The sequence below is a fragment of the Sardina pilchardus genome, chromosome 23, assembly GCF_963854185.1.
Source record: "Sardina pilchardus chromosome 23, fSarPil1.1, whole genome shotgun sequence".
In the NCBI taxonomy this organism is placed as follows: Eukaryota; Metazoa; Chordata; class Actinopteri; order Clupeiformes; family Clupeidae; genus Sardina; species Sardina pilchardus.
This window is the reverse complement of record NC_085016.1, coordinates 16,861,038-16,888,984: the sequence shown is the minus strand read 5'-3', so window position 1 is coordinate 16,888,984 and position 27,947 is coordinate 16,861,038. Positions and strand designations below refer to the sequence as shown.

The window sequence follows — 27,947 nt, the reverse complement described above, 5'->3', positions numbered from 1 at the left end:
ACACACACACACACACTCATATGTCATTCTCGTATTGATAGACAGGCCCATTGACTTACCCAGAGGCAAGACAAATCCATCTCCGGATACTGGGACCTCTATTTCAGGCTAAGGGATAAAAATGACAAAAGGTCGATGTCTCAAGAACCCATCACAATCTGTTGTTCTCATTCAGTATATACTACTACTACAGTATAACAAACTAAGAAACATCCTTAGAAAGTTTGTCTGTACCTCTGCAGGTGGAATGATGGAGTCCTCAGGCCTAAAAGAGACCTCCACTGTCCTCTCCTTCTTCTCCTTCTCCATCCTCCTCCTCTGCCTGAGTTAAAGTAAGGGATGGCCGGAGTGAGCAGGGAACCAAGGGAACACACAACAGATGGGAGCCAACACACAGCTCAACACAGGGATCAGAGACTAAGACAGAAATGCAAGGCATTGGGTGGGAGAGGCTGTTTGGTCAGTGAACCACAGAGCTATGGCAACTGTGAGTAGGGGGCTGGTACACCCCTCCTCAAAAATAATTGAGTCTTCAGAGCAATGCCATAGAAGAACGTTTTTTTTTTTGTGGTGCTTCAAAGAACCCTCAAGGTGATAGTTCTTTAAAGAACCATTTAAGAAGAGGCAAATGTATGAAGGTATTAAAATAGTCTTTCTGAAGAACCATTTTCTTGCACTTGCTGTAAGAGTTCAACACAAAGTCACGGTTCTTTATGCAACCATTTAGTGATGACGATAACCATTTAAGCACCTTTATTTTTTATTTAAGTGTAGGGGGTGAGAGAGAGACAGTGGTCACCTATGAGTGGACGGCGTGCTGCTGCAGATCGGCTGGCTGTCGACGTGGGAGTGGGAGGGTGCAGGGATGGAGGCCTTCAGCAGTGGTGTGGTCATCTGCGGGCCCTGCGCACCTCCAGCTGCCCAGCTCATCAGCGCCTCCAGGGGGATGAGGCGGGGAGTGCGCACAGGGGGTTTGCTGTGGCTCCCCTGAGCACAACGCACAGAAATGCAATTCAATATCTGGTATCTAGAGTCCCAGTTTGTATTATGTTTATGGTTACTGTTAGTGTCCTGTTAAAGTAATGTTTCTTGATGTCATTGTAAGTCACTTTTGATAAAAAGAACTGTAAACATAACATAATATCATCAAATATAGTTCATAGCACTGCTTATCAATACCCCCTTAAACTGATGCATGTATGTACTGTAAGTAAAGAGGATTCATAATGTCTACCAAGAAATGTTCATTTTGTTCATGTTGTCTGAAATGCAAAAAATAAAGCAATTGTATATTTATGTGTACTTGTGTTCTATGTAGCTGCTAATAGCGAAAAAGACACATTGAAATGTTGTTGGTTGACTGCTTAAATACAGCAACAATGAAGTCAGTATCAAAGGACCCTCTCGAAAATGAGATGTTACATCTCAAGGGGCTATCCTTAAAATAAAGAATTTAAAAAAAAAAAGTATTTGAAACATGAGCTCTAAAAGTTTACTGACAATGACATTTTAAAACCTGATTGAGTTCACCTCATCAAACTAAAAAAAATCTCCACTGCAAATAAAACAGTTCTCTTGAAACTTATGTGTTAAATTACTGATCAACTTAAAGTATAAACCCTTGCTGATGTACAGCTATCAAATAAAATGCAGAATGGCTGTGAGCTGCATGGATCTAGGATGGCTGGAGCTGTAGAGGTCTTAACTACAGATGCCTACTGTGCTGGGTGGATCCGGGCCCCTCTGCAGCAGCTGAAGCCTGGGGAAGGGTCCCATGCCTGCAGGGTTGAGGAGGGATGCAGGGGCTGGGGCTGGGGCCGGGGCCGGGGCCGGCTGGGGGATCAGAGGGAGACTGACAGGGAGACCGGAGCTGGGGTGGAGGTGCAGGAGGGGTAGCCCACAGCTGGGAGCAGCATGCTGGGGAACAGGGAGGAGACGGGGGCCCCCCTGGTCATGGGCCCTGGAGACCTCCGGAGCCCAAGCGGTCCGCTCAGGCCACCTGTGAGCAGAGGGATGTGGAAGAGGAGGAGGAGGTGGATGCAGAGGTGGAGGTAGGTGTGCGTTTGGTGGCTGGGGTGCCCATGCTTCCCTCACAGGGCTGGGGAGAGGGGGGCGCAAGAGGCCTGGCTGTTGGGGAGGCAGCTGGAGGAGCCGGAGACCCTCTGGCCGGGACTGAGTCCTCTCCAGGGGAATCAGTGAGGGGATGTTCTGTGTGCTGCCACTAGGGGGCAGAGTGGGTGTGACAGAGGCTCCAACTGTGGTGAGCAGACCTTGGCAGGCAGGGATGGACTCAGACGGTCTGCTCCTCCCTGGGCCTGAGGTGATGGTCAGCGGCTGCATGCTCTGTGAACGACACAACACCATCTCCAAGCACTCAGTCGCTTTGACGTTGCAGTCATGCCCCTTTACAAGTCTTCACTTCATGTTACGCATACCTGGTAAAACTTCACACTCCTCCCTAAAGTGAATAATGTGTGTAAAGGTGATACTGAGTGGAAGTTCAGTAAATGTGTAAAGTAGTTATTTAATAGAGTAAGGCTGCGACTAACAATCATTTTGAGAGTCAATTAATCGGTCCATTGTTTTCTTATCTTGATTAATCTCGCAGTTATTTCATAGAAAACGGTGACAAAATATTCCCAAAGCCCAAGAATATGTCCTCAAATGCCTTGTTTAATACATACGCTGATTATACTTAGAAGTTTTGAAGTTTGATTACCAAAACAGTTGGCAATTAATTTAACAATTGAAAGTAATCAATCTATTGATTAATTTCTGCAGCCCTACATTAGAGCGCACACAGTTTTGCTGGGTCTTACCTGAGTGCTGTGTGGATACTGCTGGTCATCCTGGTGCGGCTGCAGCTGCGGCTGCTGAGCACAGAGAGGAGGTCCAGGGAAAGCGCCCCGCCTCTCTGGTTCCCTGTGCTGCTGGGCTGAAGATATGGGGCCCTGGGGGTCTGGGGGTACATGGGATAGAGGAGCAGCAAACTGGCTTCCAGGAGGCTGAGTGGGATGACCGTTGGTCTGGGACAGAGGCGCATGAGGAGGCTGTGTGGCTGGAAGGGTCTGTGCTGTGCTGGGATGGGAGGGGAGAGGGGAGGGATGGGGAGCACTGGGGAAGGTGAAAGGAGGGTTGGACTGGGGCAGGGGGAGCCTGGCCTGGGAGAGGGGCAGGTTAGCAAAGGAAGCCCCAACAACTTGCATGAGACTCATGAAGTTGATTTGCTGTAACTAATGACGGATAAGGAAGAGAAAGATATTAGAGAGAGATAGAGAGAGAGAGATAGAGAGAGGAGGGAGGGAGGGAGAGATAATATTAAATATTAAAGACAGCTATTAGCAATAGCAATCAGCAATAATTAATAGTGCTATTACTAATTCATATGGATAGTATAAGGAAGGTCAGCAAGGACATTTGCATGTTATTAATTATTACTAATAATTAATACAATTATTCTTGACAGTCCAAGGCAAGCATGTTCCTATCTTGAGCCCACCTCACCTGCACCAGGCGGAAGAGCTCATCCTGCACCAGCTGGGTGACAGGATTAGTGTTAGTGGTGTTTGGAGCTGCATGTGTGTCGGGCATTCCTGAGTGTGTGCCCGCGGGAGGCAGACTGGTCCCCAGAGGCCCTGCCGGTGGATGGGCCTCAGTAAGGGGCCGTTCGGCCTGCAGTGGTAGAGCTGGTCCTGCAGCCTCTTGGATGGGTCTGATAGAGGAACAGCAGAAGCATCTTAGCATTTATAATCTTGAACATTATCTAAAACAGGGGTGACTAACCTTTTTCCCTCCAGGAGCTACTTTGACTAAATGAGCATGCCAGAGAGATTTGTTTGTCTAATTTTTTACATTAGTATAAAAATGTCAGAGAGACTTGTTTGTCTAAGCATGTATTTACATTGTTGATCTCAACCCAAAACAGCTTAATAAGCCTTGTGTCCACTTTCAGTCTCCTTTGAAGTCCTTTACCTTCTCTGTTGGTAGACTGGGCATTTGATTGATAAGCATTTGAATGTATTTACCAAGTAATCTATCAGATTTATGAACATTTTCCTTGAACTCTTTGGATAGCTACTCAGAAACAGCAAAGATCCTTAAGGCGGAGCAAGATACGTCGTCGTAGTTCATGTCTATGGGTGCAAAACGGGGATCACTTCCTCTGCATAAAGGGGGTGTGTCATGCGTGTCATGTCCATAGACTTCAATGGAACAGCTCTGCATAAAGGGGGATTTTGCCCCCCCCTCCCTCTTGCAATTCGGGTTCCAGGAAGTGGCTTCTCATGAAGTATCTTGCTCCGCCCTTAATGATCTTTGGAAACAGGTACAGAACTGGGAGCTACTAGTTGATCTCTATTAGAGATCCCTGATCTAGAACATGACAGGTACAAGAGAGGCACACAAGTCTACACTCTTAACAGTTAGGCCAAAACCTGAAGACAGTACAGAGAAATGGCTCATTTGTCTCTGCAAACTCACATGTCCTCTGTTTTGCTGTCAGCCTCAGGAGGTCCGTGGTCTGAAAGACGATCCTCTTCAGGGCTGTAACAAATATGACCACTTTCTTACCCAGAATGCACCGAGGTAAGAGAGTGCACCTCCTTTACCCACAACACAAAGAGCAGGCATCGCTCTAGCGTGGTCGTAACCCGGCAACAGTGTGTGATCCACTCACTGGTGCACAGACAGGTGGGACTGTTTACTTTCTCACCATGGAAACAACCAAGCAGCCACCTCATGAGCAGACAGTGTATCAGTACAAACACTGTGCACTTAAGTTTTACTCTTACACAAAACTGATCAAAACATCATCTATTATTACACACTTGATATTTCAAACCCTTAATCATGTTGGTGAATGCACTAATGACATTGTACACTGTTCGCATGTTTTGCATGATATGTTCTTAATTTTTCCCAGGCCCACATCAACTCACTCAGAGACAGCAGCTGAACTTCCTGGACTCTCTGTGCCCTCCAAGTCTGCCAGTGTTAGACCCTAGAAACCAGTGAGTAAATAAATGAGTTATAAATAAAAAATCAAATAAAAGCCGGACCCAGTTTTGTACTATGTGAGCAGTCACAATACAATCTAACACATCATCAACGTAAACAAGCACAATGGAAACTGGATACTGTAAAATTGGAATATTATGGTGGACAAAATAGAGAGGAAGTTGTTTCTGAGGTGTTGGCAGCATGAACATGGGAAACAAATGGAGGCTACCTGGCCCAGGGGTCCACTCTGTGCTGTGGACATAGGCGAAGGAATCTGGGCTGATGGGTGGGCCAACTCCTCTGCTGAGTTGTGCTCTGCTGGGAGAACAACGAATCTCAGCTATCAGTGACATCACTACATGCAGACTTAAGTTAAGCTGCAACTGATAAGATAGCTGAAGTAGCACGGAAACAATCAAATAACATTCAAACATAACATATAACACAACAGAAGCATGATTGCACAAGGGTGAAAGAGTTTGAGATTTACATATAGTGAGGGACTGTTTTTAGGCCTGGAAGGTTCTAACTTTTGCTTGTTTATGAGAGAGCTGCGACTAATGGTGATTTTCATAGACAGTTAATCTTTTGATCACTTTCTTGATTCATCGATTAGCTGTTTGATCGATGAAACAACAGAAAAAAGTGATCAGTGTTTCCCAAAGCCTAAGATTATGTCCTCAAATGTCTTGTTATGTTCACATGGCAAATAGATTTAGTTTACTGTCACAGAGCAGTAAGTAAAGCAAATATAGAAAATATTGAGATATTATTTTTCTTACAAATGGCAAATGACTAACCAATTACAAAAATAGTCAATTAAGATTAAGAAGAACTAGATTAATTTAACAGTTGACAACTTAGTGATTAATTGTTGAAGCCCTCATTTACTAGTGGAACTCTAAAGACTAGCCTCTCACCTTCAAACAGGTAGGCATCAGCCGTGTGGCTGCCTTGTGTGGGGGGAGGCGTGGGGGCCGCCTCCATGCTGTCAGGGTCAGAGGCCACAGAGTCCAGGTTAGAATCCTCACTCTCAGACTGCAGCTCCAGCAGCTCACAGGCCCTGTAGCGGAATATGGCGGAAAGAGCTTCAGTAGACACTCACACACACACACACACACACACACACACACACACACACACACACACACACACACACACACACACACACACACACACACACACACACACACACACACACACACACACACACACACACACACACACACACACACACACACACACACACAAATATTCCAGATGTAGCATACCAAGACCACAACCTGTATCCCTATATCTTTAAGAGCCTGGTCCACACCTGAACTGAGGCACAGTGCCTAAGAATGTGCCTCAGTCGTGTCCTTAGTAGCACTGAAGTCATTGTTGAGGCAGACCCAAGCCTGGCCTCACTGCCCAGTACTCACTCAGAGGCCTGGGGCGGCTGGAGGTCCACGTCAGGCAGGGTGATGGGCGTCCCCACAGAGCCCGGGTAGCCCGTGTCCACGCTGCTCTCTCTCTCCCTCTCTCTGCCCCGCTGCCGCTCTTTCTCCCGCTCCTCCTCCCGCTCCTCCACCTCCGTCTCCCGCTGTTGCTCCCCGGAGCAGCTGGGGAACTGCAACACGGGGGCCACAGTCAACTCCACTTCAGGGATCTGCCACACACACACACACACACACACACACACACACACACACACACACACACACACACACACACACACACACACACACACACACACACACACACACACACACACACACACACACACACACACACACACACACACACACACACACACACGTACCACAGGTCAAGTGTGTGAGATAAGTGAATGATAGAGAGGTCAGTCAACAACAGCACAAGCAACAACTGTAACATCAGCAAATGGCGAGTGTATCAATGTAAATATTGATATAGCATTGATATAAGTGCAAAACCATCATAGTGATGTGATTTCATGTAGTGCATGGCAGTTAAAGAATTCCACAAGTCCAGTGTGATGATTGTCTGAAATGCCCACCCTCATGTGGCTCTGGTCTGCAACCAGCAGGGCGGCGCTATAGCGTCGCTCCAGCAGCAGTAGGGCGGTGAGCACCGCAGGGGTGGAGGCCTTGGCCCTGATGGCCGGACCTCCCGCTCCTCTCTGCTCGTCCATCCTGCGGAGAAGGACCCTGCGATCGGCCCAGCGGGACATCCACTCCAGCAGCCGGCCCAGCGTGGGGAAGCGGGCCTCCAGGTCCGGGTCCAGCTCCTGCTGGACCTCCAGGGACGGCGACGAGGGGAAGGTTTTGGCCACGCTGGGCAAAGGGCTGAGGTCCAAGGACACTCCCGCTTGCTGCCTTCCCGACCACAGGCCAGGAGAGGGAGGGCAGGGCTGGACGAGGAGGGAGGCTCGTGATGTGGATGATGGCGGGCGCTCAGGCTCTGGGTCGGTCCGCTTGGCGTGGAAGCAGCGGCCTGCCCAGAAGACCGGAGGCCGAGGGGCATCGCCGCGGGCGTGTGCCCGCACCGCGCTGCCCTTCCTCATGTCCCGCTGGCGCCGCTTGAGGGTGGTGAGCACATCGAAGCCGAGCGAGTGCAGCTCACGCTCCCTCAGGCCCGCCCAGAAGCAGCCAATCAGAGGCAGCTCCGCCTCCTGGCTACCACCACCGCCACGGTCCAGCAGGTAGCTGAGGAAGAGCTCCAGGAAGCGTGCGTACTCCTCATCCTCCAGCTCAAACTCCCAGCTGCCCACCACGGGCAACGTGCCCGCGTCTGTCTCCTGGCACGAGGCCGGGTTCTGCTTCATCGCCTCCCCAGACCGATCCTGCACCTTCGGCTTCAACGTGCTACAGACACAAGAGAACGGCTCACAATTATCCAGACATAACTTTTCCAGTGAATAGCTATGCGGTGCTTGTAAATGTCTGTAAGTGGAGTAGCTGGGTCTGTACTGTGTCAGTCTAGCATGGTGTGCCTCCGTTTGACATCAACTATTATGTTGTTTCAGTAAAAATCAAGCAATCAATCAACAATCTTACAACTGCAACACCTTCAAATATGCATTGACTTGATACAACTGATGATCTCTGTATTCAGTCTACAAAGGCACTTTGAAATAGTCCACATTTATCTAATGACTGTGTTCTGGCCACATCTATAACGTGTCCAGTAGGACAGGTCACCTGTGACGTGATCCAGCCGACAGGTCAGGCGAAAGGGGCTGAGAGGTGTTGGCGTCGGTGTTGCTGGTCAGCGTGGCCGCCGTCGTTTCCGTCAGGGAGCTGAGGCTGCGGCTGGCCCCCAGGGAGAGGCGGTCCGGTCCGGCGGACGGGAATTCCGCTCGCTCCTCGCCCGCCTCCTCCCTCTCCCACAGGTGAGGCTGCACCCGCGCCATGTGCTTCGCCACGCTGGACAGGAGTCGTGCCCGCCGCTTCCGGCTCTTCTTCAGCAAGGCCGACATCAGCGGCTGCTGCTGCTCTAGGCTTTCCTCTGGCTGCCACGAGGCATCTGCGTGGCCATCTGAACACATGGACAAAACAGACTCAGATGAGGAGTGCTAAAACGCTCCGCATATTGCCGCTGACAAGAATGCACCAACACTTCCTGTCTCTGGCAATCATGTGATAAACAACGTATTTTATTGAGTAGTAATAATAAAAAAAAGAACTGAATGGTAATTTACACGTCGGCGGGGAAAAGGTTTGGCCGTAGTGTGAGGGGTTTGTATTGAAAACAATGGAATCTCATGTAACTGCAAAACAAAACAACAAGAAAAAAGAACAGTGTCCTGTCCGATCCCTCCCTTAGGGCAAAAAGGCAGAAAGAGATGGAGCTTCACCTTGTGTGTTACTGGACGGGACCACTGGGCAAGCTCTGAGCGTGTGCAGTAGGGTACAATACTTCTCCCTCAGGGCCACCCGAACGGACTGTTCCTCCTCAGGGAAGGCCCACACTAGCACCTCAGCAACCTACAGTACGGACACAAATACACAGACACACACAATCACAATCAAGTCTCCAAAAAAAATCATATAGCTGCTGTGTACAGTGCATACACCACACAGCTATGCTATGCAAATAAGAGGTAGATGGCTGGGTAAATGGCTAGTAAAGGTGGTGTCTGAACTTCGGAGATGTGTAGTTAGCACAGATGCGGGGTGGTTACCATGGCAGTGGGCGGCAGCTGGGCCAGCAGGCTGAGGAGCAGGTCCTGCAGAAGCTCCTCAGCACACAGGAAGCGGGAGAAGGGCAGCAGCCGACAGGCCCAGCGCATCGCATCCTCACACAGGCCAGAGTCAGCATAGGGGCCCTTCTACACACACAAACGCACATATACACACACACACACACACACATACACAAAACACATCAGTATGATACTGCCCATGCACACTGGTACATAGATGTAACTTACTTATTGGACTGTATATAACAGTCACCTAAACCTAACAGTAACCCAACGTTACCTCAGCATCTCTCCCATGATTCCTTGCTGCCTGGTACTTCCTGCAGGAGGTGGTGAGCTGGTCTCGGACGTGAAGCATCCAGAGAAGCCCACACAGCTCCCTGAAGCATGCTGGGAAGAAAGAACATTGCTTTAACACTGCCCTTAAGTACTACACTACAGTATTTTTTGTAATATACATGTTCACTTCAGAAAACATTTTAATGTAGAGGGTGTATTTCCACAGCATAAATCCCTGATTTGAGAATACCTCCACCTACTTAAGGTCTGAACTACAACAGGATCCATGGGTCCATCTCCGGTAGCCCGTGGCTTGAAGAAGCCGGAGTGACTGAGAAATCTCCTCAAGCCTTCTGGCAATAAGGCCTCTGTTGGCACAGGACACTTCCGAATCTGAACAAGTCAAATGAGACAGCAGGAATTTAGTTCAAAACACACATACACTTCATACGCTTACCATACAATCACACACATATAAACTCCCAATATATACCAGGCATATATACCACAAAAACATACACATACATCCACACACAAAGGCAAAAGGCTCTACTTGGTGAAGCAAACATATAAAGGGAGTATAGCAAGAAAATGCCCCATGGGGTAATATGTGTGACAAAGTGACATATGTGTTAAATATGCATTAAATTTGATTAGCACATCAGCCCTTAGTCAGGCACACGTGTGTTATATGCCTCTTGGTTACCTTCCTGTAGTTCTTCCGGCAGCGTTGCAGTCGACCAGCGTACCACTGGGCGGCCGGCAGGGCACATCGGGCAGCACGCAGCAGCAGGAGGGCCTTACGCACCACCGCCGACACGCGCAGACGACACGCACGCTCCGCATGCAGACCCACATCGCCGCTGCGCTCCTGCGGACATGTACACAACACATACACACACACACACACACACACAACACAAACATACACACACACACACACACACACGACACATGCACACACAGACACACAGGAATAACACAATCTTCAGCGACACCCTACATGCATTGACACACATACACAATCATCAGGTTGGCTTTGTCTGTTGTCTTACACCAGTTTTACACAAGTAGACAAAGCAGCTCTTCAGAACAACATCCATCTTAATGCATAGAATTGACATTCACTTGCATGTTTGAAAGTGTGTGTGCATGAATATGGATAAATGTTACTAATTACCAGTGTGTGTGTGTGTGTGTGTGTGTGTGTGTGTATGTGTGAGAGAGAGTGTGTGTGTGTGAGTGAGTGAGTGTATGTGTGTGTGTGTGCGTGTGTCACCTGGGCTGGCTGAGGGCAGTAGAGAGGTGGTGCCGGAAGATAGAGACCTGCAGGCACCAGAGCCACCAGCTCGGAGGACGTCTCCTTGGCAACCGCCAGCAGCTGACCAATGTGGCGCGAGAGAACATCCACCCTCGCCATGACGGAAGCCTTGAGCAGCTCCTGCACACACAGGCACAGCTGCTCCTCATCGCCCTCCTCCACTGTGGGGAGAGAGAGAGAGAGAGAGAGGGAGAGAGATGGGAGAGAAGGACAAGAAAATATTAAAAATCTGTCAACAAAACCATTTTTCCATCTTTGAGACCTAAAGACTGCTAACACACAAACTGCTCCATCTTAGACACTCAGAAAACAGGTCTTCTACTTAGTGTTTGGCCATCCAATCAACTAATACAGTACAGCTATGATACAAATGAAACTCTTCATCTGAAAAAAGAATTGAAGAGCAAAATACCAGACTATATAAAACAGTAAAATACAAGCAAAATACACGTCTAACAGTTGGGAGGCAATTCACGGGTTTCATCAGGTCCCCTTCCACAGGTGTATTAATCAAGCTCCATGCAGTCTGCATTCATAATCTAGATGTTCGATTTTATACACCCGTGCAAAGAGACCGGGTGAAACCCATGATTAGGGAAGAGATGGAGTGATGGAGGAAAGAGCACGGTGTGTCTGGAAGAAGAGGGGGAGCAGAGAGAACACTGATTAGGCTTGACTATGCTGCTGTCCACTCACCACTCGGGTTCCTGTGAGAGTCCTTCTCCTGACCGGCTTCAGTGGACGCAGGACCCAGCAGAGCCTCCAACTGGGCCTGAAAGATGGAGTCAGGTTGCAGCTCAGGAGGCAGATGGAGCTCCTTCCACCTCAACCTGCACACACACACACACACACACACACACACACACACACACACACACACACACACACACACACACACACACACACACACACACACACACACACACACACACACACACACACACACACACACACACACACACACACACACACACACACACACACACACACACACAGTATTTGCAATACTTCTGAAACTCTATACTGTTTACTGTATACCAGTATAAGTTTGCTTGTGTGTGCGCTGACTTGACGCTCACTGTGTGTGCAGTAGTTGCTGTGAATGTGTGTGTGCGTGTGTGTGTGTGTGTGTCTGTGTGTGTGTGTGTGTGTGTGTGTGTGTGTGTGCTGACCTGCTCAGCAGGGCGTTCTCTGTGCAGTAGTTGCTGTAGACCAGGCTGAGGGATGCTGCTGTGGTCCAGTCCCCCAAACGTGAGGTCAGCCATACAGCTTCAGGCAGCAGTCCACCAATCAGCAGCAGCTCCAGGGCATATCCCACAGTCCACTGCTCAGACAGATGCTGGGAGCGTACAGCCGCGGCTACGCTCTGCTGGGACAGAGCCACCATACGTGGGCCTGTGGCTGATACAAAACCCTTATCTGTTATCATCTAATATTTCTGCCTTCACTTCCTTCATTTCACCTCATGTTACCAGCTAGCCAATGGCAATATGGCGGCAAGCAGAGGTGGAAAAGTCCAGCTTCAGAAAGTTTCAGAAAATAAAAATCCAACCATGTATTGGTTCTACTGTACCTGTGCACTTACTGTAACACAGGTGATCCCAACTAATTAGCTGCTCTACCTGACTGAAGAGTTGTGCTAATTAGAATGGTTGGCACAGATATGTGGTAGGACTTTTACTTTCTGAAGCTGGACTTTTCCACCTCTGGTGGCAAGCCATAGCTAAAAGCAGCAACCATAAATATATTGTGAAATGAAGCGTGATCTTTAAGAATATCAAATGATCTCAAAATACAATTCGACACACTTAGCTCTGTGCAGAGCTTTCTTTCTCTGGTGACTGATGCTGGCCACTGAAAATGTTTCCTGTATTTATTCATCACAAACAGTAGAGAATTACACAAGCGGTCAAGCGCTTATCAATGAGGTCTGTCACACCGACAGGGTCCGGTAAGTTCAAACACTTACCGAGAAAAAAAACAAAACAAAGAGAGTTGGAGAGAAAGAGCGGGAAAGAGAGAAATGGGGTGTGTTTAAACACTCATCACTTACTCTGATTGGAAATTAACTCAATGACTGTGTCTGGATTCATGCCGATGTGGAATGCATGATGAATGTGTGAAATAAATCTATAAAACGTGCTGCTCACCCTGAGGAAAGTGCAGGGGGTCCAGAACGTCCACGCAGTGGGGGGGTCTCACAGCCAGGGTCTGGTTGGCAAAATACGCTGCCATGAATCTGCCCAGGCTCTGGACTATGGCACAAGCCACCTCACGGTGTACTCGTACTGGGGGCCAGCTTCCGCACACACACTCTTCTTCTGGAAGACGGGGATACAACAAACCATCAGACACACCACAGATAAGATATAGGCAAGATATAAGTAAGGCTGCCTTACTTATAAGGTAGCCTAGCCAAACAGGCATGGAGGTGAACAGCCAAATTCAATGAAAAGCTTTAAATTGTTGGAGCAATTTACTTATAAAAACCCATCTAGCCACTCTAAATGTATTGCTTATCCATTTAAACCTATTTAAGACATTTACCTGTGAAGAACCAACCCTGGTTTAATAAAGTAAAAATGTCACTTTTCCCAGCATTCTTATGTATTTATGTACCATAACTATAACCATAACCACACTGCAAAGAACATAACTATATGAGTCTCCTCTACTCTCTCAGCCCGTGTGCAAACATACCCTCTGGCTCCTTATCGTGGCCAGGCTCCTGCAGCAGTCGCCGGGCCATGTGGTCGCCCAGAGACTGGGCCTCCCGCAGACGGTACTGGTACAGGAGACTGTAGAGGAGAGCCAGGCCGTAGCGTGTCTGCAGGTAGCAGCTCCGAGGGGCCTGAGCGGCTGTGGGTCAGAGGGAACGCAAGGTGGGGAGTGCTGAGTCTGGTTATAGCTCATAAGCACCATATTGTATAGCAGATCCACATTAAGACAACACAGACTGACTTTTAGCAAAGGGTAAGGTCTTGGAATTAGAGAACTAGTTTTAAATGGCATAAGATAACAATCTTGGATTCACTGTATTTCTAAATATTGAGAAACATCCCTTTCTAAATATTGTAAATATTCTAAAAATGTCTAAAATATTGGCAAATAATGGATTTATCTTGTGAGTGCTAGCTGAATACTCAATAGACAATGTTGATGCAGGCTTATCGAGCTTAGTGCATTGAGCCCACCTATCTCTTGCTCAGCCCACAGCTCTGCTCTCCATGTTTCTGTGCTCTGTGTGTAGGCCCCCTGGAGGAAGAGCTCCTCACCTGTAGGAGCATGAACACAAAGACACACACACACACACACACGCGCAAGGACACACACACACACACACACACACACACACACACACACACACACACACACACACACACACACACACACACACACACACACACACACACACACACACACACACACACACACACACACACACACACACACACACACAAACACGTGAATAATATGTAAACAGAGGGGCCCTAATGGCTACAGAGACGGGCAGCATGATGAGGCCAAAGCTACTGTAGAGTTGTCAGAAGTCAATCATCCAGATTTACCAGCAAGACAGTGCAGCTCGGGGTCCTCTGCCAGACTGACCCCAGCTCGCTGCAGCTCTCCCTGGATCAGGCACAGGGTGGCCGACACCTTCTTGTGCTCTCTAGCGCTGCCCTGGTGGTCAGTTTGAGAGCGCAGCACAGACTGGTACTGAAGAGTTTGCTTGTACAGCCCCTGCCACACGCAACCCAGCCTACCAAACACAGAATGCATGTATGACATACACCATATGGACAAATGTACTAGAACATCTGCCATGACACCCACAGGAACGTCATTGACGACCCAATTATAGACTTATGCTTTACTGACCGTGCGGAGGGTCTTTGAGGGCAGGCCTGGACTGACTCTGGATCAGTCGCTGTGACCTGCTCCTGCAGCATCGGGGTGCGGTACTCGTCCGAGGGGTGCTCATGCCGGGAGAGGGGTCTGGGGGGCGGGCTGTACGCATCATCCATGCAGCAGGCAGCCAATCGCAGGATCCCCGTGGCTGTGGCGAGGCTGTGGGAGGAGAGGGGCAGGCCGGGGCCCGGCGACAGGAACAGCTGGACGAAGCTCCGGCTGAGCTCCACGAGAGCGGACAGCGCGCTCCCTCCGCTCGCCCGCGACCCGTCCCACGGCACGAAGGACAGCAGCGCCCGGAACAGGTGCAGCACCCTGGACACCCAGGTGCGCCCCCGGCCCTTCTTCCTACCGGCGGCCAGGCCGTCGCCCAGGCGAAGCAGCAGGGCCAACCGGGCGGCGCAGCGCACGACGTACCTCAAGAGCCGGCGCCTCTGCTCGACGCGGCCGCCCAGAGACACCGCGAGGGCCCAGGCAGTGAGGAGGCCCCGCTGGGCCCCGTCCAGCTCCGAGCGCAGCGGCAGGGAGGCCGCACCGGGACGCTGGGAGCCCTGGAGGAGGTCCGGCTGGGCATGGAGGGTGTCGAACATGGAGGCGAACTCCAGGCTGCCCCCGTCCTCCCGGCGCAGTCCGGAGGACTGACCATCGTTGGTACACTCATCTTCAGCCTCAGCCTGTAGAGAGAGACACACACACACACACAGATACATGGTTAAAACATACTCTCAACACAGTTCTGTGATGTGTAAATCATCTTCTTAAACATTAAAGTATCTACTGTTGCTAGATCACCTCTGAGCAAGTGTTTAGGTCTGAATAGTAGTCTAGAAGTAGTCTAGTTCTAGTAGATTGAAAAAAGCATTGGGAACAAAGTGCTTGAATGGGTCAAAGCACAGCATGCAGAGAAAGAGATGACCTGGGCTCTCTCATAGGCCTCCTGTAGGTCGTCTGTGGTTCCATCATCTTGGAGACAGAGAGGCAAGCTGGGGACTGGAGTCTCTCTGTCCTTCAAGGCCTGCAAGCTGGCTGTGAACTTCAGGCTGGAGAGGGACTCCAGCTGGGCTTGTGGCTGTCGAGCACACACACACACACACACACACACACACACACACAAATAATCATACCACATAAGCCAACAAGCATGTGTTCAACTGCTGCAATCTGAGTGACGCTTAATTTCCACCTGTGTTATCTGATGTTATCTCTGTTTACATACACTCTGTGTATGAAAGGACATCAGGGAACATGTGAGGGCAAGTTTCCACACACACACACACACACACACACACACACACACACACACACACACACACACACACACACACACACACCTGGGCTACCCACCTGTGTCTGCAGCAGGAGGGCACGTGCCCGCTCGAGCTGCTGAGCCGAGTCCAGCAGCAGGCTGCTGATGAGGCCGCTGGGCTCGGGCAGGCCGGGCGCCCGCAGCAGGGTGGCCATGTAGCCGTCGGACAGGATGAGGAAGGGCAGGCGCGGGTGCCAGGTGACCGAGTAGCGCTGCCTGAAGACGTCCCGGAGAGAGGCGCTGGAGCTGGATAGGTTGCCGTCCCCACCTACAGGAGCAGGCGGCCTGCACAGAGGATTGGCTTTACTGATGATGCCGTTATGCAGGGTTAGGCTGGCGACTAGAAGACTGGACTGGTTTAAACTGCAGCTGGTCACTTGATGTTATGTGTTGTGCCCTTGGACCAGACATAAGTACCGGCCCTATTAGCCTCCAGGAAAGCCTCTTGGAAAGCATTAACTAACCTATTATGCTACTGGACATCAAGTTGTCATTGAAACACATTACTTCCACATGGTGACAGGTCACTGTTAATGGAACCATTATGGTTGTGCGTCATGACAACATTATGGCTATGATAATCAGCTAAGACCAGCTATGATGCTATTTTGTCATAATGCACACTCATGTTCAATTGCTCACATACAGTATCTGAAAACTTTTAGGGATAGGGCTGATTATGGTTATTGAGTTACCACCTGAGGGGCACCTCATACCTGTAGGTAACTAGAGGGTGGATGGGAAGGAAGTGGGCTGGACCAAAGTCGATGTCACATCCTGTAGTGGAGAGAGTGAGCAGTCCACCTAGGCGCATCAGCATCAGCAGGGAGCCACGCTTTAGCACACACGCCAGGAACAGACCACCCGGAGACCAGCACACACTCGCTACCCAGTACGACCTGCAAAGGGAGCCATGATAAATTGTAAATAAGTACACAACAATAGAATAACACTATAGCATATTTTTGCTCTCCTGTGTCTCTCTCTGATAGGCATACTCAATTTATTCATGCTTTACACAGAATGACACCGAGCGCCTGATCATTTTTGTGCATACTCCACTCACACAGACATACCTGACATACTTGGCGGGGATGCTAAGGTTCTTACTGCCACAGCCTCCCAATCCTGCCGTCACCGACACAAAGTTCTGAGTGCTCACGAAGAGTGCTTGGGTTGTCTGTAGAATCATCAAATCTCATTAGAATATAACAAATCAGAACAATTAAAACCAGTGGTATCATTAGTAATCACTTGAAAGTTGAAGCGGGCAAGGAGACAGCACAATGCCTAGTCAGTGAAATTCAACCCTCATGTTTGCTTATTATTTTCTATTGGGCTTGCTTTTTTTTTAACAGTGATGCACTGCATCTGAGAGGCTATGAACATCACCATGGATAATAACATGAATACCAGTTTAAAAACATTTGAGAGACAGGGTGACAAGTTTTAACATACTATTCCTCCCCCTTTGACCAATATCTAATCCCATGTAAACATTCCTAGCCAGCAATTTTCACTGTCTTTTCATGAATAGGAAGAACTCCTATAAAGACGTTTTAAACGTAAAGTCAAGTTATTACAGTATATGGGTCATATGGGTCACGTTCACATGCCTAGACCAAAAGATTTTGTGAGTGACATGTTATTAAACATTGGACAAACCCAGTTTGAGTCCCTTCCCTTTCCTGATATCTTTATCTTAGACTTTAGACTAAAGACATTTCCGTTGCTTGTTACTTTGGCACTGACATTTGTTTGAGGTTTCACAGAGATTACAAAATGTTATCAATGACAGATTGGTTGTTGATATTTTTATGAGTCGAGGAGTTTTACTAGATTAATAGGATAGGAAAGGATAGTCTTATTGTTTTCTGCAATTTAATAGCTTTTTTCAACAACATATTACTTTGTATGGATATTGTACAGTTTTGTAACATTAGGAGGATGTTGCTGCCATGCTGGTAAGGAAGGCTGGCTCTGTTGTGGGAGCTGATCTGGAGTGCATCACTTCAGTATCAGACAAAAGGACCCTGAACAAGCTACACAGTATCCTGGACAATGACTGTCATCCACTCTACAGCACTATCATACAGCAGAAGAGCTTGATCAGCTGGAGACTACGCTCCATGACATGCACAACAGACAGACTGAGGAAGTCATTTGTACCCAGGGCCATACAACTGTACAATGCTTCACTGAAGGGAAAAGGAGAGTTGGACTTCTATGCATAGTATATCTGCACCTCCACCCTCTTATACACTTACATGGCATGGCTTACATCCTTGCACTGCTGCTATAACTCTTATATTATTATTACTATGTTAGGTCTATTTTAATTGTCCATATATTTATACTAGTACTGTTATGATTATCACTATACTTACATTTTGTACTGTACATATTTATTGCTGGTCACTAGAATGTAATCTTGCACTGTTGCACTGTGGAGTTTTTTTGATTTACTAAGCTTACATTTTACATTTTGTACTGTACATATTTATTGCTGGTCACTAGAATTTAATCGTGCACTGTTGCACTGTTGGACTTATTTGCACTACCAACTTGACACATACTGTACCTCATACTGGATCACAGTACCAATCCTCAGTACATTCATGCACATCTTATCCATAGTATTTTACTGCTCCTTTAGTCATGTTGATTTGCTTTGTATTTTCCTGTTTACATTGTATTGTATGTTGTGTGTGGTGTCTTAAGCTGCTGGGACCTTGAATTTCCCCTTGGGGATCAATAAAGTATCTATCTATCTATCTATCTATCTATTTTCAAATCATCAAAACAAAAAGCCACAGTTTAGTATACAATAATTTAAATGTGATGTGCATATAAAATTTAACCACAGACATTCAATGCTATACCTGGTATCCCGGTCAACATATTCATGTAACGATCATTGATTCACAACTGACTACATTTAATCATTCAATATGTTCATGACAAGGCTCAGCTTTGTCAAGGACAGACTGTCTAATTAGGAAGTAATAATTTTACAGTCCAATTTATATATATATAAAAAAAAAACAAGCCCGTTTTTTTCTGCAGCGCTCAGAGAGCGGAAAGTCGAAATGTAAATCTTTTAGAACAGCACTGGGCTCATCAATGTGACTTCTTTCTCGACGACAAGCAATCAAAATTGAAGAGAAAGAAACTTCGCAACATGCTGTGAGAGCACTGACCGAAGCGCTGAGAAAAGGAGGTTGAGGGCGCCGTCAGCACAAAAAACACGATTGGTGGACACAGGGCCTAACTGGTGGATCGGGACCCAAAGGCGGGTCTCGGAATTATTCTGGGTGGGTTACAGAGTTTGTGGTTAAAAAAAAAAAAAAATCACTCATTTAGAATGCTACCCTGTCAAATATATTGTCGCAGCTTTGTTTTGACAGACTTATAGGGGAGCTTCACCAGGCGCGTAACTGAAGCGTTCCGTTGGCGATGCGTAAAATCCATTTTAAATCCATTTGGTCACTATAATCACTATAATCAATGGAAGTAGCTCCTCCAGATGTGACAGTGGTGCATACGTTAAAAAAAGAGAAATAGACCAGTCCTCTAAAATGGATTTTACGCGTTGTGAACAGAACACTTCAGTTAAGCACCTGGTGTAGCTCCCCTGTTAGACCATAATTGTATGACAGACAGTTAGACAATGTGGGACAAAAAGGAAACCTTCTTGAATGTGGTGTGCAATGAATTGCTGGCACATGTCAGAGAGCAAGAAACCATCAAAACAACAATGCCACCTGGAAGCAAAGCAGAAAGCACCCAACTGTCAAAGACAAATCTATTGAGTAGCCTACTTGACACAGGAGTTGAGGACTTTGCAAATGTGCCTTACGCCAGTATTTCTGCACACTTTTAAATCATACTGTTAAAAATTGCTGACATTGTCAAAGGACACATCATATATGTTACAATTGCTATCAGATGCATGGCCAACACCCAATGGGGATGACAATCGCCTCTATGGATTTGACGCTCTAAAGATCTCTAAACTTTGCCGTCAACGTGTGTATCATTGGGCTTTCCGCCATTAAAAGTAGTGGAGTTCTAAACTTTAGCTTAACTTGATATGTGTCAGATGCCGCCAAAGGGTGTTGACCTTAAGAGTTCAGGCTGCTTTATCAGAGTGATTGAAAAAGAAAACTAAACTTGGCAGGCCCGTGCATATAAAAAGGGACAGGTTCTAACGATGTGTCACTCAGCTCCAGGCTTTGAGCAGAACAACAATCATGAAGGTTGCCATTATCCTGTGTTCCATGCTGGCACTCTCCGAGTGCATGGTCAGGTCAGTATCTTTGTTCCTTCCATTCCTGAAGTGTTGTGCCTAGGGAAGCCTTATGCCTAGCAGTACGGACAGGTACATGTGCAACAAACTATAGAAAAGCTGATGCATGGTTCTATATTTGGTCTCTCTCTCTTTCCCAGGATTCCTCTGAACAAGGTGAAGACCGGCAGGGAGAAGCTAGAGGAGCAGGGCCTGTGGGAGGAGTACAGCAAGAAGTACCCCTACAGACCCTTTGCCAAGTTCAGCAGCTACGCTGTGGGCAAGGAGCAGATGACCAACGACGCTGATGTGAGTCAACAATCTCATCTGAACAACAGTTCACAATTTCCAATGAATAGCAATTGCTGTTATTGGGTCTGAACAGACTGGTAACCTCACATTTGCCATGTTCTCCCACACAGCTGGCCTACTTTGGTGTGGTCTCCATTGGAACCCCTCCTCAGTCCTTCAGAGTGGTTTTTGACACTGGCTCTTCCAACCTCTGGGTGCCCTCTGTGTACTGCAGAAGCGATGCCTGCAGTATGTACAGTATTCACTCCACCATGCACTGACTCGTTGAATAGTAAACCAGAAATTATGTAAAGATGAAAATCAAATGTTTCAATGAACAAAATAATAACTTTATTTTAGGAGCCCGCAACAAATTCAGCCCCAGCCAGTCCTCTACTTTCATGGATACTAGAAGATTCCTGCAGATCCGATATGGAACTGGCAGTATGACTGGATTCCTGGGCTATGACACCGTTTCTGTGAGTGTTGTAACTAAACAGTCAGTGCGGTTGCATGCAAACAAACTTGATTTCACTCTTATTTTCATTATTCAGATTAAAAAATGTCATGTAAACTGTGTACTCCGATTGAAATCCGATTTTATGAAATCAGAGTAGATAACGTGAAGTATTTGATTTCGATATACTCCGACTACATTTACTTAAAAAAGGAGAACAATACGAGCGACAGAAAGGAAATAGAATGGGGCGTCCGGCAAAAGCTCTGGTTAAAAGGATGTTACGACCAAATCGCATCCATGAGAGATTAAGGAACACAAGAACCACCGTTTTGTGCCAAGTGCCCGAAGTTTGACCACATAATCACGCCACTGAATTAGTGAATGTGGACTGGCCACGCCTTTAATGTCTATAAACTTTTACGCCTCTGATCATCCGTTTCAGATCTCCAAAACAGAGTCCTGAGTGTTACAAAAGATTCAGCATAAAAAAATCTATCTATTAAGAAATATTTGCAATTTCATCCAAGAACTTCATGAACAATACTGAGTGATAAACTCTCCAATCTAAAATCTCAGCTATGCTTCCTATAATTTGTCATTACTAGGTTGGAGGTATCCAGGTGCCTAACCAGATCTTTGGACTGAGTGTGACTGAGGCTCCCTTCATGGCTCACATGCAGGCTGATGGCATCCTGGGCCTGGCCTACCCACGCCTGGCTGCCGCTGGAGCTCAGCCCGTTTTCACCAACATGGTCCAGCAGGGCCTGGTAAAGAACTACTTCTCCGTTTACCTGAGCAGGTACCAACAGAAACTAACCAAAACTAAATATCTATAAGCCTGAAAAACAGTACTCCCCGTACTAATGGTGACTTCCATTTCTACTTGTAACTCGTTTCTCGAGATGTTTCGAAGTTACGAACTGGTGGATGCAAAGCAAACTCCACCTGAAGTATTATTCCGACTGGCCAGCTCCTTTGAATCCTGAGTACCCAGAGTTTGAATATTCAAGATGACTGTGCCAATTAAAAGTAAATCAGAGCCAGATATATGCACTGTTTATAACAGTTCTGTCCAATTTGTGTCGTAGAAACAATAGTGGCCAAACTCTATCTGTTTCTATGTTGTTACAATGTTTGATTGCATACAATTCTGTGTAATGCTTTGTAAACTGGTACTGTAAAATCTGGTAGACATTGATAAGTAAGGGATAAAGGCGGGGAGGCGTCCTGTTATAGGGAATAAATGGACGAGGGTGAGAGGCAAAGAATTTCCTCCGCCCGAGTCCATTAATTCTGCATAACCGGACGCAATGCAAAGATAACAAGCGGTTTAAATTTCCATTTAAAAAGAAGTCAACTTGTTCAGTTTGTTGCACAACTTTCTTTGGCAACAAACTACTTCCCCTTTTTCTTTTTACCAGATCTACTTCACAGGTGTCTCGTTATTATTATCTACCCCACCAACCAATCAGATTAGAGTACTTGTTCTCTCCAGATGATAACAGATAATTGCTAACAAATGGTAGCTTTTTGTTCTTACGACTTGTTAACATCCAGCTCAGGTTTTACCAGATGTGACATCATCCCAAAACAGTCGCACTACCGAAACTGAAACACAGCATATTTATCACTTTCCGTACATATCTGCTATCTCTGCGACAGATATTCGAACCTCTGTCAGTATATTTCCTGACAGCTGATGTTCTGACATTTACTTCTCTGCACAGAAACTCTGAGTCCGGCAGTGAGGTGATCTTTGGTGGTTATGATCCCAACCACTACACCGGCAGCATTGTCTGGATCCCCCTGTCCTCTGAGACCTACTGGCAGATCACTGTTGACAGGTACAGTGACACATGGGTAATATAAAATGAATATGTAATGCAGCGAGAAGTAACTTTTCAGGTAGCCAACATGTTGTAAGAGTTCACATAAACAAGGCTCAAAGTAATTGGAATTAATTTGTAAATTATGTCACAGCATTGTTGTGTATGAGGGAGTGTGAATTAATCAGAGTTTTCGTTATCGTAGTGTGACAGTCAATGGAAAAACTGTTGCTTGCAACGGTGGATGTCAGGCAATTGTGGACACTGGGACCTCTCTGATCATTGGACCCTCCAGTGGCATCTCAAATATGAACTATGCAGTCGGTGGTGTAAGAATAACAGAGATCTTGAGCACTGTTCCAAGTTATTGTGTATACATGTATATGAAAAATAAATAACAATAACAATAATAACAATAATAAACAAGCTATTATGCTTACATATTCATCATATTCCAACATTAATCAGATTCCCCTAATTTTTAATTTTCACACAAGCTACAATGCTTTTATTTGATTAAGTGAATACTTCTGTTCTGGTCTTAGAACTATGTTCGGTGCGGCAACATCAGAAACATGCCCGACATTACTTTCAACATCCACGGACACGCCTTCACTCTGCCTGCATCCACCTACGTCCGTCAGGTCAGTGCTGCGTTCAACACTATGTCTGCTAGGTTGTATAAAGAACTGTAGGAAATACTGTGGCAATGGGAATGTGTTTGACATTTTCTGAATCTCCTTCTCTGTAGTCCAACTATTACGGCTGCAACACTGCATTTAGCGCAAGTGGAGACAGCCTCTGGATCCTGGGCGATGTGTTCATCAGGGAGTACTACGCCATCTTCGACATGGGCCAGAACTACGTTGGCCTGGCCAAGGCTGTGTGAAATGTACCATTTGTATCAATACTGCCACATCTGAAAGAACACCTCAGCTAGTTATATTCATGTTTAGTCAACATGAGCACTGCCATATATGTACTGTAAACTGTGATAAAACCATGTTGATCAAAAGTAATTAAAGAATAACAGTGTGGTCTTACTGTACTTTGTGAAACACATACCGCACAGCAAGTGGACAACTGACAACTGTTGCTTGTTTTGAATCTAAATCATTGGTTCTCAAAGTGGGCCGGGGAACCCCTAGAGGTCAACGAAATAAATGCTTTCAATGAGAAAAAAAAAAGAAAAGAAATGCATATCTATGATAAAGTGATAATCTATATGTGATAATCTAGATGAGGACCCTTGCACCAGTAAGGCCTTGTTCATGTTACCATTCCCAATCTGATTTTTAGCATATCCAGATTGTATCTAGCTTGTTTTTTTTGGCAGTCAGGACAGTGGAAAACAAAATCTGACTCAAACCACATACAGTATGGAGTGGTTTCACTGCGCTTCCGATCAGATTTTTACAGATCAGTTTCAATCTCAACATCTCAGTCGCTTGAATAGGATTTCGAAGTGACTACCGCGTCACTTGCACTGCGACACAAACGATGACAATGACAACGTAGGCCTAGAGAAATGAAAGTTAATTCAAATGAACAAGAACACATTACCTTGCAGTTAACAAAAGTTTGTGCCGCGGCTCCACATTGCTCGATATTTGTTATGATTATGAGGGGTCCTCGGACAAACCAAATTTCTAGCCAGCATTTTCCACTCCATTTTTATGAATACGGTAGGTAGTCTGGCTATCACCATACTAAGCTCAATCTTTTCAAATTGAACATTAGTCTGGGGAGTCTGCGCTGACCTTCTACTGCACAAGAGGCATGATCAAATTGGTATATTTCAAATGATTCTGTACATTTGGATAGTACTTCAACCGATCAGACCAACGATCAGGTGTGCCTGGTGGATAAGCCAGTTTGTGATGGGTTCCAGGCAGCAAACGTGGACAGGAAGCAGGAGATAAATGGTTTCCAGCCTGAGCTGCAGGGCGGAATCCAATCGCCGACAGAACAGGTTGGGTTTACCCAGTCTAATAGGAAAAACTCTTTTTTCAAAAAAGGTGGGATGCTAAAAAACTAAAGGAGGAACACTAACACACAACAAGGAGAAAAACGAATTAGGTTGGCAACATTATTGGGTATACAAAGAGTATCCAAGAGCGTCAGGGTCTATCAGAAGTAAAGATGCTATGTGAAAACCTGTGTGAGCAAACAATGAATAATATCACTCCTCAACATGAAATTGCAAACAAAGTCTGGAAGCCAAATCAAATTTAACCCCACCCACAAAATTTGAGGTTGGGAAATTTGGCCTGGACCTGTTCTATTGATAACTCAAAGTTAGTAGAGAAAACAGAGTGGCCACACTCTCATAAGAGACTCAGCGTTTTTTTCCATGTCAGGATTATGGGAGTTTTGTAAAACAGCCTTGGCCAGTAGTCAAAGATTTATTAGATAAAGAGACTCCAGAAATCATTGTAATAAAAAATACAAAAAATATTGAATGGCTGTGATCTTAAGTGTAAATTAATACTAATGTCTGATGCCAATAGCCTCACTGGAGGTATACTTGATGGAAAACATGTTGACGTGTTAAATATTAATTTTCCCGCTGTATTTCTTTTTAATTATTTTTGGAAATTATAGACTTTAAAGACGTTTTAGAAGTTTAAGAAGTTTATCAAGTTTTGAGCAACATATGCTGCTATTCAGGCAATGTCTTTTTTCCGGGGAAGACCTTGAATATTCTAGGAAAACTAGGCTACAGTATGGTCTTGCTGCAGTCCAGACCTGCCTTCCTTTTCTGAAATCTTTATCTAAGCTGTTCTTAATTTGTAACTAAAGACATTTCCGTTATTTGTTTACCATTGGCTTTTGTTTGAGAGTTCAAATAGATTGCAAAATGTTATCAAGGACAGATTAATTCTTGATAAGTTTTATATGTCGACAAGAACTGCTGGATTGACTTACACTTGAAATGACAGTCTTATTGTTTTAGCGCTTTTTTTGCATTTGAAAAAACATATTACACCTTGTTACACCTGGTATCCTGATTAGGGTATACATATACATGTGACCATCATAACTGATTGGCAACTGCCTATATTTAATAATTCAGTATTATTATGATGAGGCCTTGCTTTGTCAAGGGACAGACTGTCCAGTTAGGAAGTCATTTTACAGTCTCATTTTTAGATAAATAAACAGTCAATAAATTTCATCTCATTATCTGAGAAGCGTTGCATGATCGGAATCTTGCAGATATTTTTGTGACACCAAATTTCACTTCACTATGAGCTCTTGTTAACTCTCAAGTGAAAAAAACCCTAGGCCTGTGCCTCAGTGAACTACAGTACCTTGCTAAATTGGGGGTGATACGGCCATCACTTTGAAGTGAGTCAAACAAAAGCAATTCAGTGGTAAACAAATCATAAAAGCTCATAATGGCAGACTGATATCATGAGAGGAAAGAATAGTGACAATAGCTGTTGTGTTTAGTCAAACCAAAGATCCTTAAATATTGACAAGATAGAGCAACGTAATGCATCTCTATGGAAGCAAAATTCGAACAGTTCCGGTCTGCTTAAAGGGGCGTGTTACAAAGACGTCATAGTGGGATATCGATCTCTGTCAGATTGGCAAGCAGTTCAGTTCGAATGTTAGCAGGTCTGCTTAAAGGGGGATTTAGCCCCCCTCCCCCTTGTAAAGACAGAACGCGGAAATGATCGAACGTTTGCGCCTCTCGCTCCGCTTTAACCCTCTCTGGTCAAACTAACTAAACCGAACAAAATTTCTAAAACACTGCAAATGCCAGTTTGCACCAATAAGAGCTCGAAGGTATGCAACAGGACATCTTCTGCTAATTCTATGGTGTGATCAAGAAACGTTCTAGACTTTGGCTGCTAGGAGGGCTGTAGGAACTACTGTGGCAACTGGCAAGGTGGATATGCTCAACAATTTATGATTCTCATTCTCTGCAGTCCAACTATTTAGTGGCTGCACCACTGGATCTAGCGAAGGTGAAAACAGCCTCTGGACCCTGGGCGATGGAGTACAATGATGCGATAATCTTGATGTGATATGATGATCTAGATACAGTAAGGACACCTCACCAATAAAACAAGCATTTTATTCCCCTATTGATCCTACCCATATTAACATTTAACTCATTGATTAATGATTATGACAAATCCCATCAGTCTGTTATGAATGAATTAAATCACTTCACTTAGGTGTCGATGAACCATTCTTACTGCTGCTTAACTTAACTGGCTTATTTGCCAGCATGGTAGCTGATTAAGGAGGAGAGTCAGTCCACATCTAATGCAAGGTCTAAAGATGCCAAAAGGCCCTATTACTGATAAGTAAAGGAACACCATGTTACTCACATTTTTCAGCTGTTGTGTGTCCACTGCTTACAGGATGTACAGGACTTACTTATGCAGCCTAGTCTCTGTGATCGCGACACTAATGAGATGAACCAAAATGATTGTGGGAAATGCTCTTCACACGGACACACATTTGCTAAATCCGTTATGAGCATTTTTGCTTGCGGGTTTTTTGGGCCATAGCAGTAGGTACTTGTTTCAGCCCTGTAGAAGTTCTTGAAAAATGTCTTCACAGGGGCGGTTCTAGCAAAAGAGCTACTGCATACAGCCGAAATCCTTGCTGTAGTGGAAACCCCTTGTAAGTTACAAACATGAATATTTCAATTATGCATTCATAGGCTGGGTGAACCCTGCCTGACCTACTAGCGAATATGGATTTCGCCCGGCAGCTCAGGCTGGAAACCAGCACATCTATCTCCTCAGTTCCCTGCCAGAACCTTTGAGTCCAATCTAGCTTATCCAAAAGATGCACTGGATTGTTGGTCTGATTGGTTGAAGGAGTATCCAAGCGTACAGAGTCATGATTTGAACGATGCCAATAGAGCTCGACAGTCCCGCCCCCCCTCCGAGAGAGCACGCCTCTCGTGCAGTAGAAATAAAGCGCAGACTCCCCATACTAATGTTCAAACTTAAAAGATTGAGCTTAGTAAGGTGATAGCCAGACTAATGCATTCACTCATGTTGAGGACAAAAAGGGACAGAGACCCTGTTGTATGTAGTGTGCAAAAAATACTGAAATTCTGGCACATGAGTGC

At 45.9% G+C, this 27,947-nt stretch overlaps 2 protein-coding genes across 2 annotated transcripts in view; one reads left to right on the top strand and one right to left on the bottom strand.

The window, feature by feature from the left end:
- Positions 1–27,947, bottom strand: part of cplane1 (ciliogenesis and planar polarity effector 1) — a 61,547-nt gene that overhangs the window by 8,792 nt on the left and 24,808 nt on the right. The window contains exons 8-37 of the mRNA XM_062528482.1: positions 17,058–17,161; positions 16,698–16,880; positions 16,020–16,266; positions 15,592–15,744; positions 14,646–15,349; positions 14,336–14,526; positions 13,961–14,041; positions 13,467–13,625; positions 12,917–13,087; positions 11,939–12,167; positions 11,463–11,596; positions 10,725–10,927; positions 10,152–10,316; positions 9,706–9,838; positions 9,447–9,556; positions 9,146–9,292; positions 8,819–8,948; positions 8,163–8,499; positions 7,019–7,826; positions 6,423–6,649; positions 5,919–6,061; positions 5,228–5,316; positions 4,938–4,999; positions 4,480–4,542; positions 3,505–3,712; positions 2,820–3,233; positions 1,720–2,364; positions 800–987; positions 235–322; positions 60–108 (exon numbers count right to left, since the gene is read on the bottom strand). Coding sequence (XP_062384466.1) covers positions 60–108; positions 235–322; positions 800–987; positions 1,720–2,364; positions 2,820–3,233; positions 3,505–3,712; positions 4,480–4,542; positions 4,938–4,999; positions 5,228–5,316; positions 5,919–6,061; positions 6,423–6,649; positions 7,019–7,826; positions 8,163–8,499; positions 8,819–8,948; positions 9,146–9,292; positions 9,447–9,556; positions 9,706–9,838; positions 10,152–10,316; positions 10,725–10,927; positions 11,463–11,596; positions 11,939–12,167; positions 12,917–13,087; positions 13,467–13,625; positions 13,961–14,041; positions 14,336–14,526; positions 14,646–15,349; positions 15,592–15,744; positions 16,020–16,266; positions 16,698–16,880; positions 17,058–17,161 — 6,565 coding nt within the window. The remainder of the gene's footprint in view (positions 1–59; positions 109–234; positions 323–799; positions 988–1,719; positions 2,365–2,819; positions 3,234–3,504; positions 3,713–4,479; positions 4,543–4,937; positions 5,000–5,227; positions 5,317–5,918; positions 6,062–6,422; positions 6,650–7,018; positions 7,827–8,162; positions 8,500–8,818; positions 8,949–9,145; positions 9,293–9,446; positions 9,557–9,705; positions 9,839–10,151; positions 10,317–10,724; positions 10,928–11,462; positions 11,597–11,938; positions 12,168–12,916; positions 13,088–13,466; positions 13,626–13,960; positions 14,042–14,335; positions 14,527–14,645; positions 15,350–15,591; positions 15,745–16,019; positions 16,267–16,697; positions 16,881–17,057; positions 17,162–27,947) is intronic.
- Positions 20,235–23,735, top strand: LOC134071676 (pepsin A-like). The gene is made up of 9 exons (XM_062528481.1): positions 20,235–20,290; positions 20,431–20,578; positions 20,692–20,809; positions 20,921–21,039; positions 21,626–21,819; positions 22,748–22,864; positions 23,052–23,175; positions 23,392–23,490; positions 23,598–23,735. Exons 1-9 carry the CDS (start codon positions 20,235–20,237, stop codon positions 23,733–23,735), a joined length of 1,113 nt encoding a protein of 370 aa, XP_062384465.1.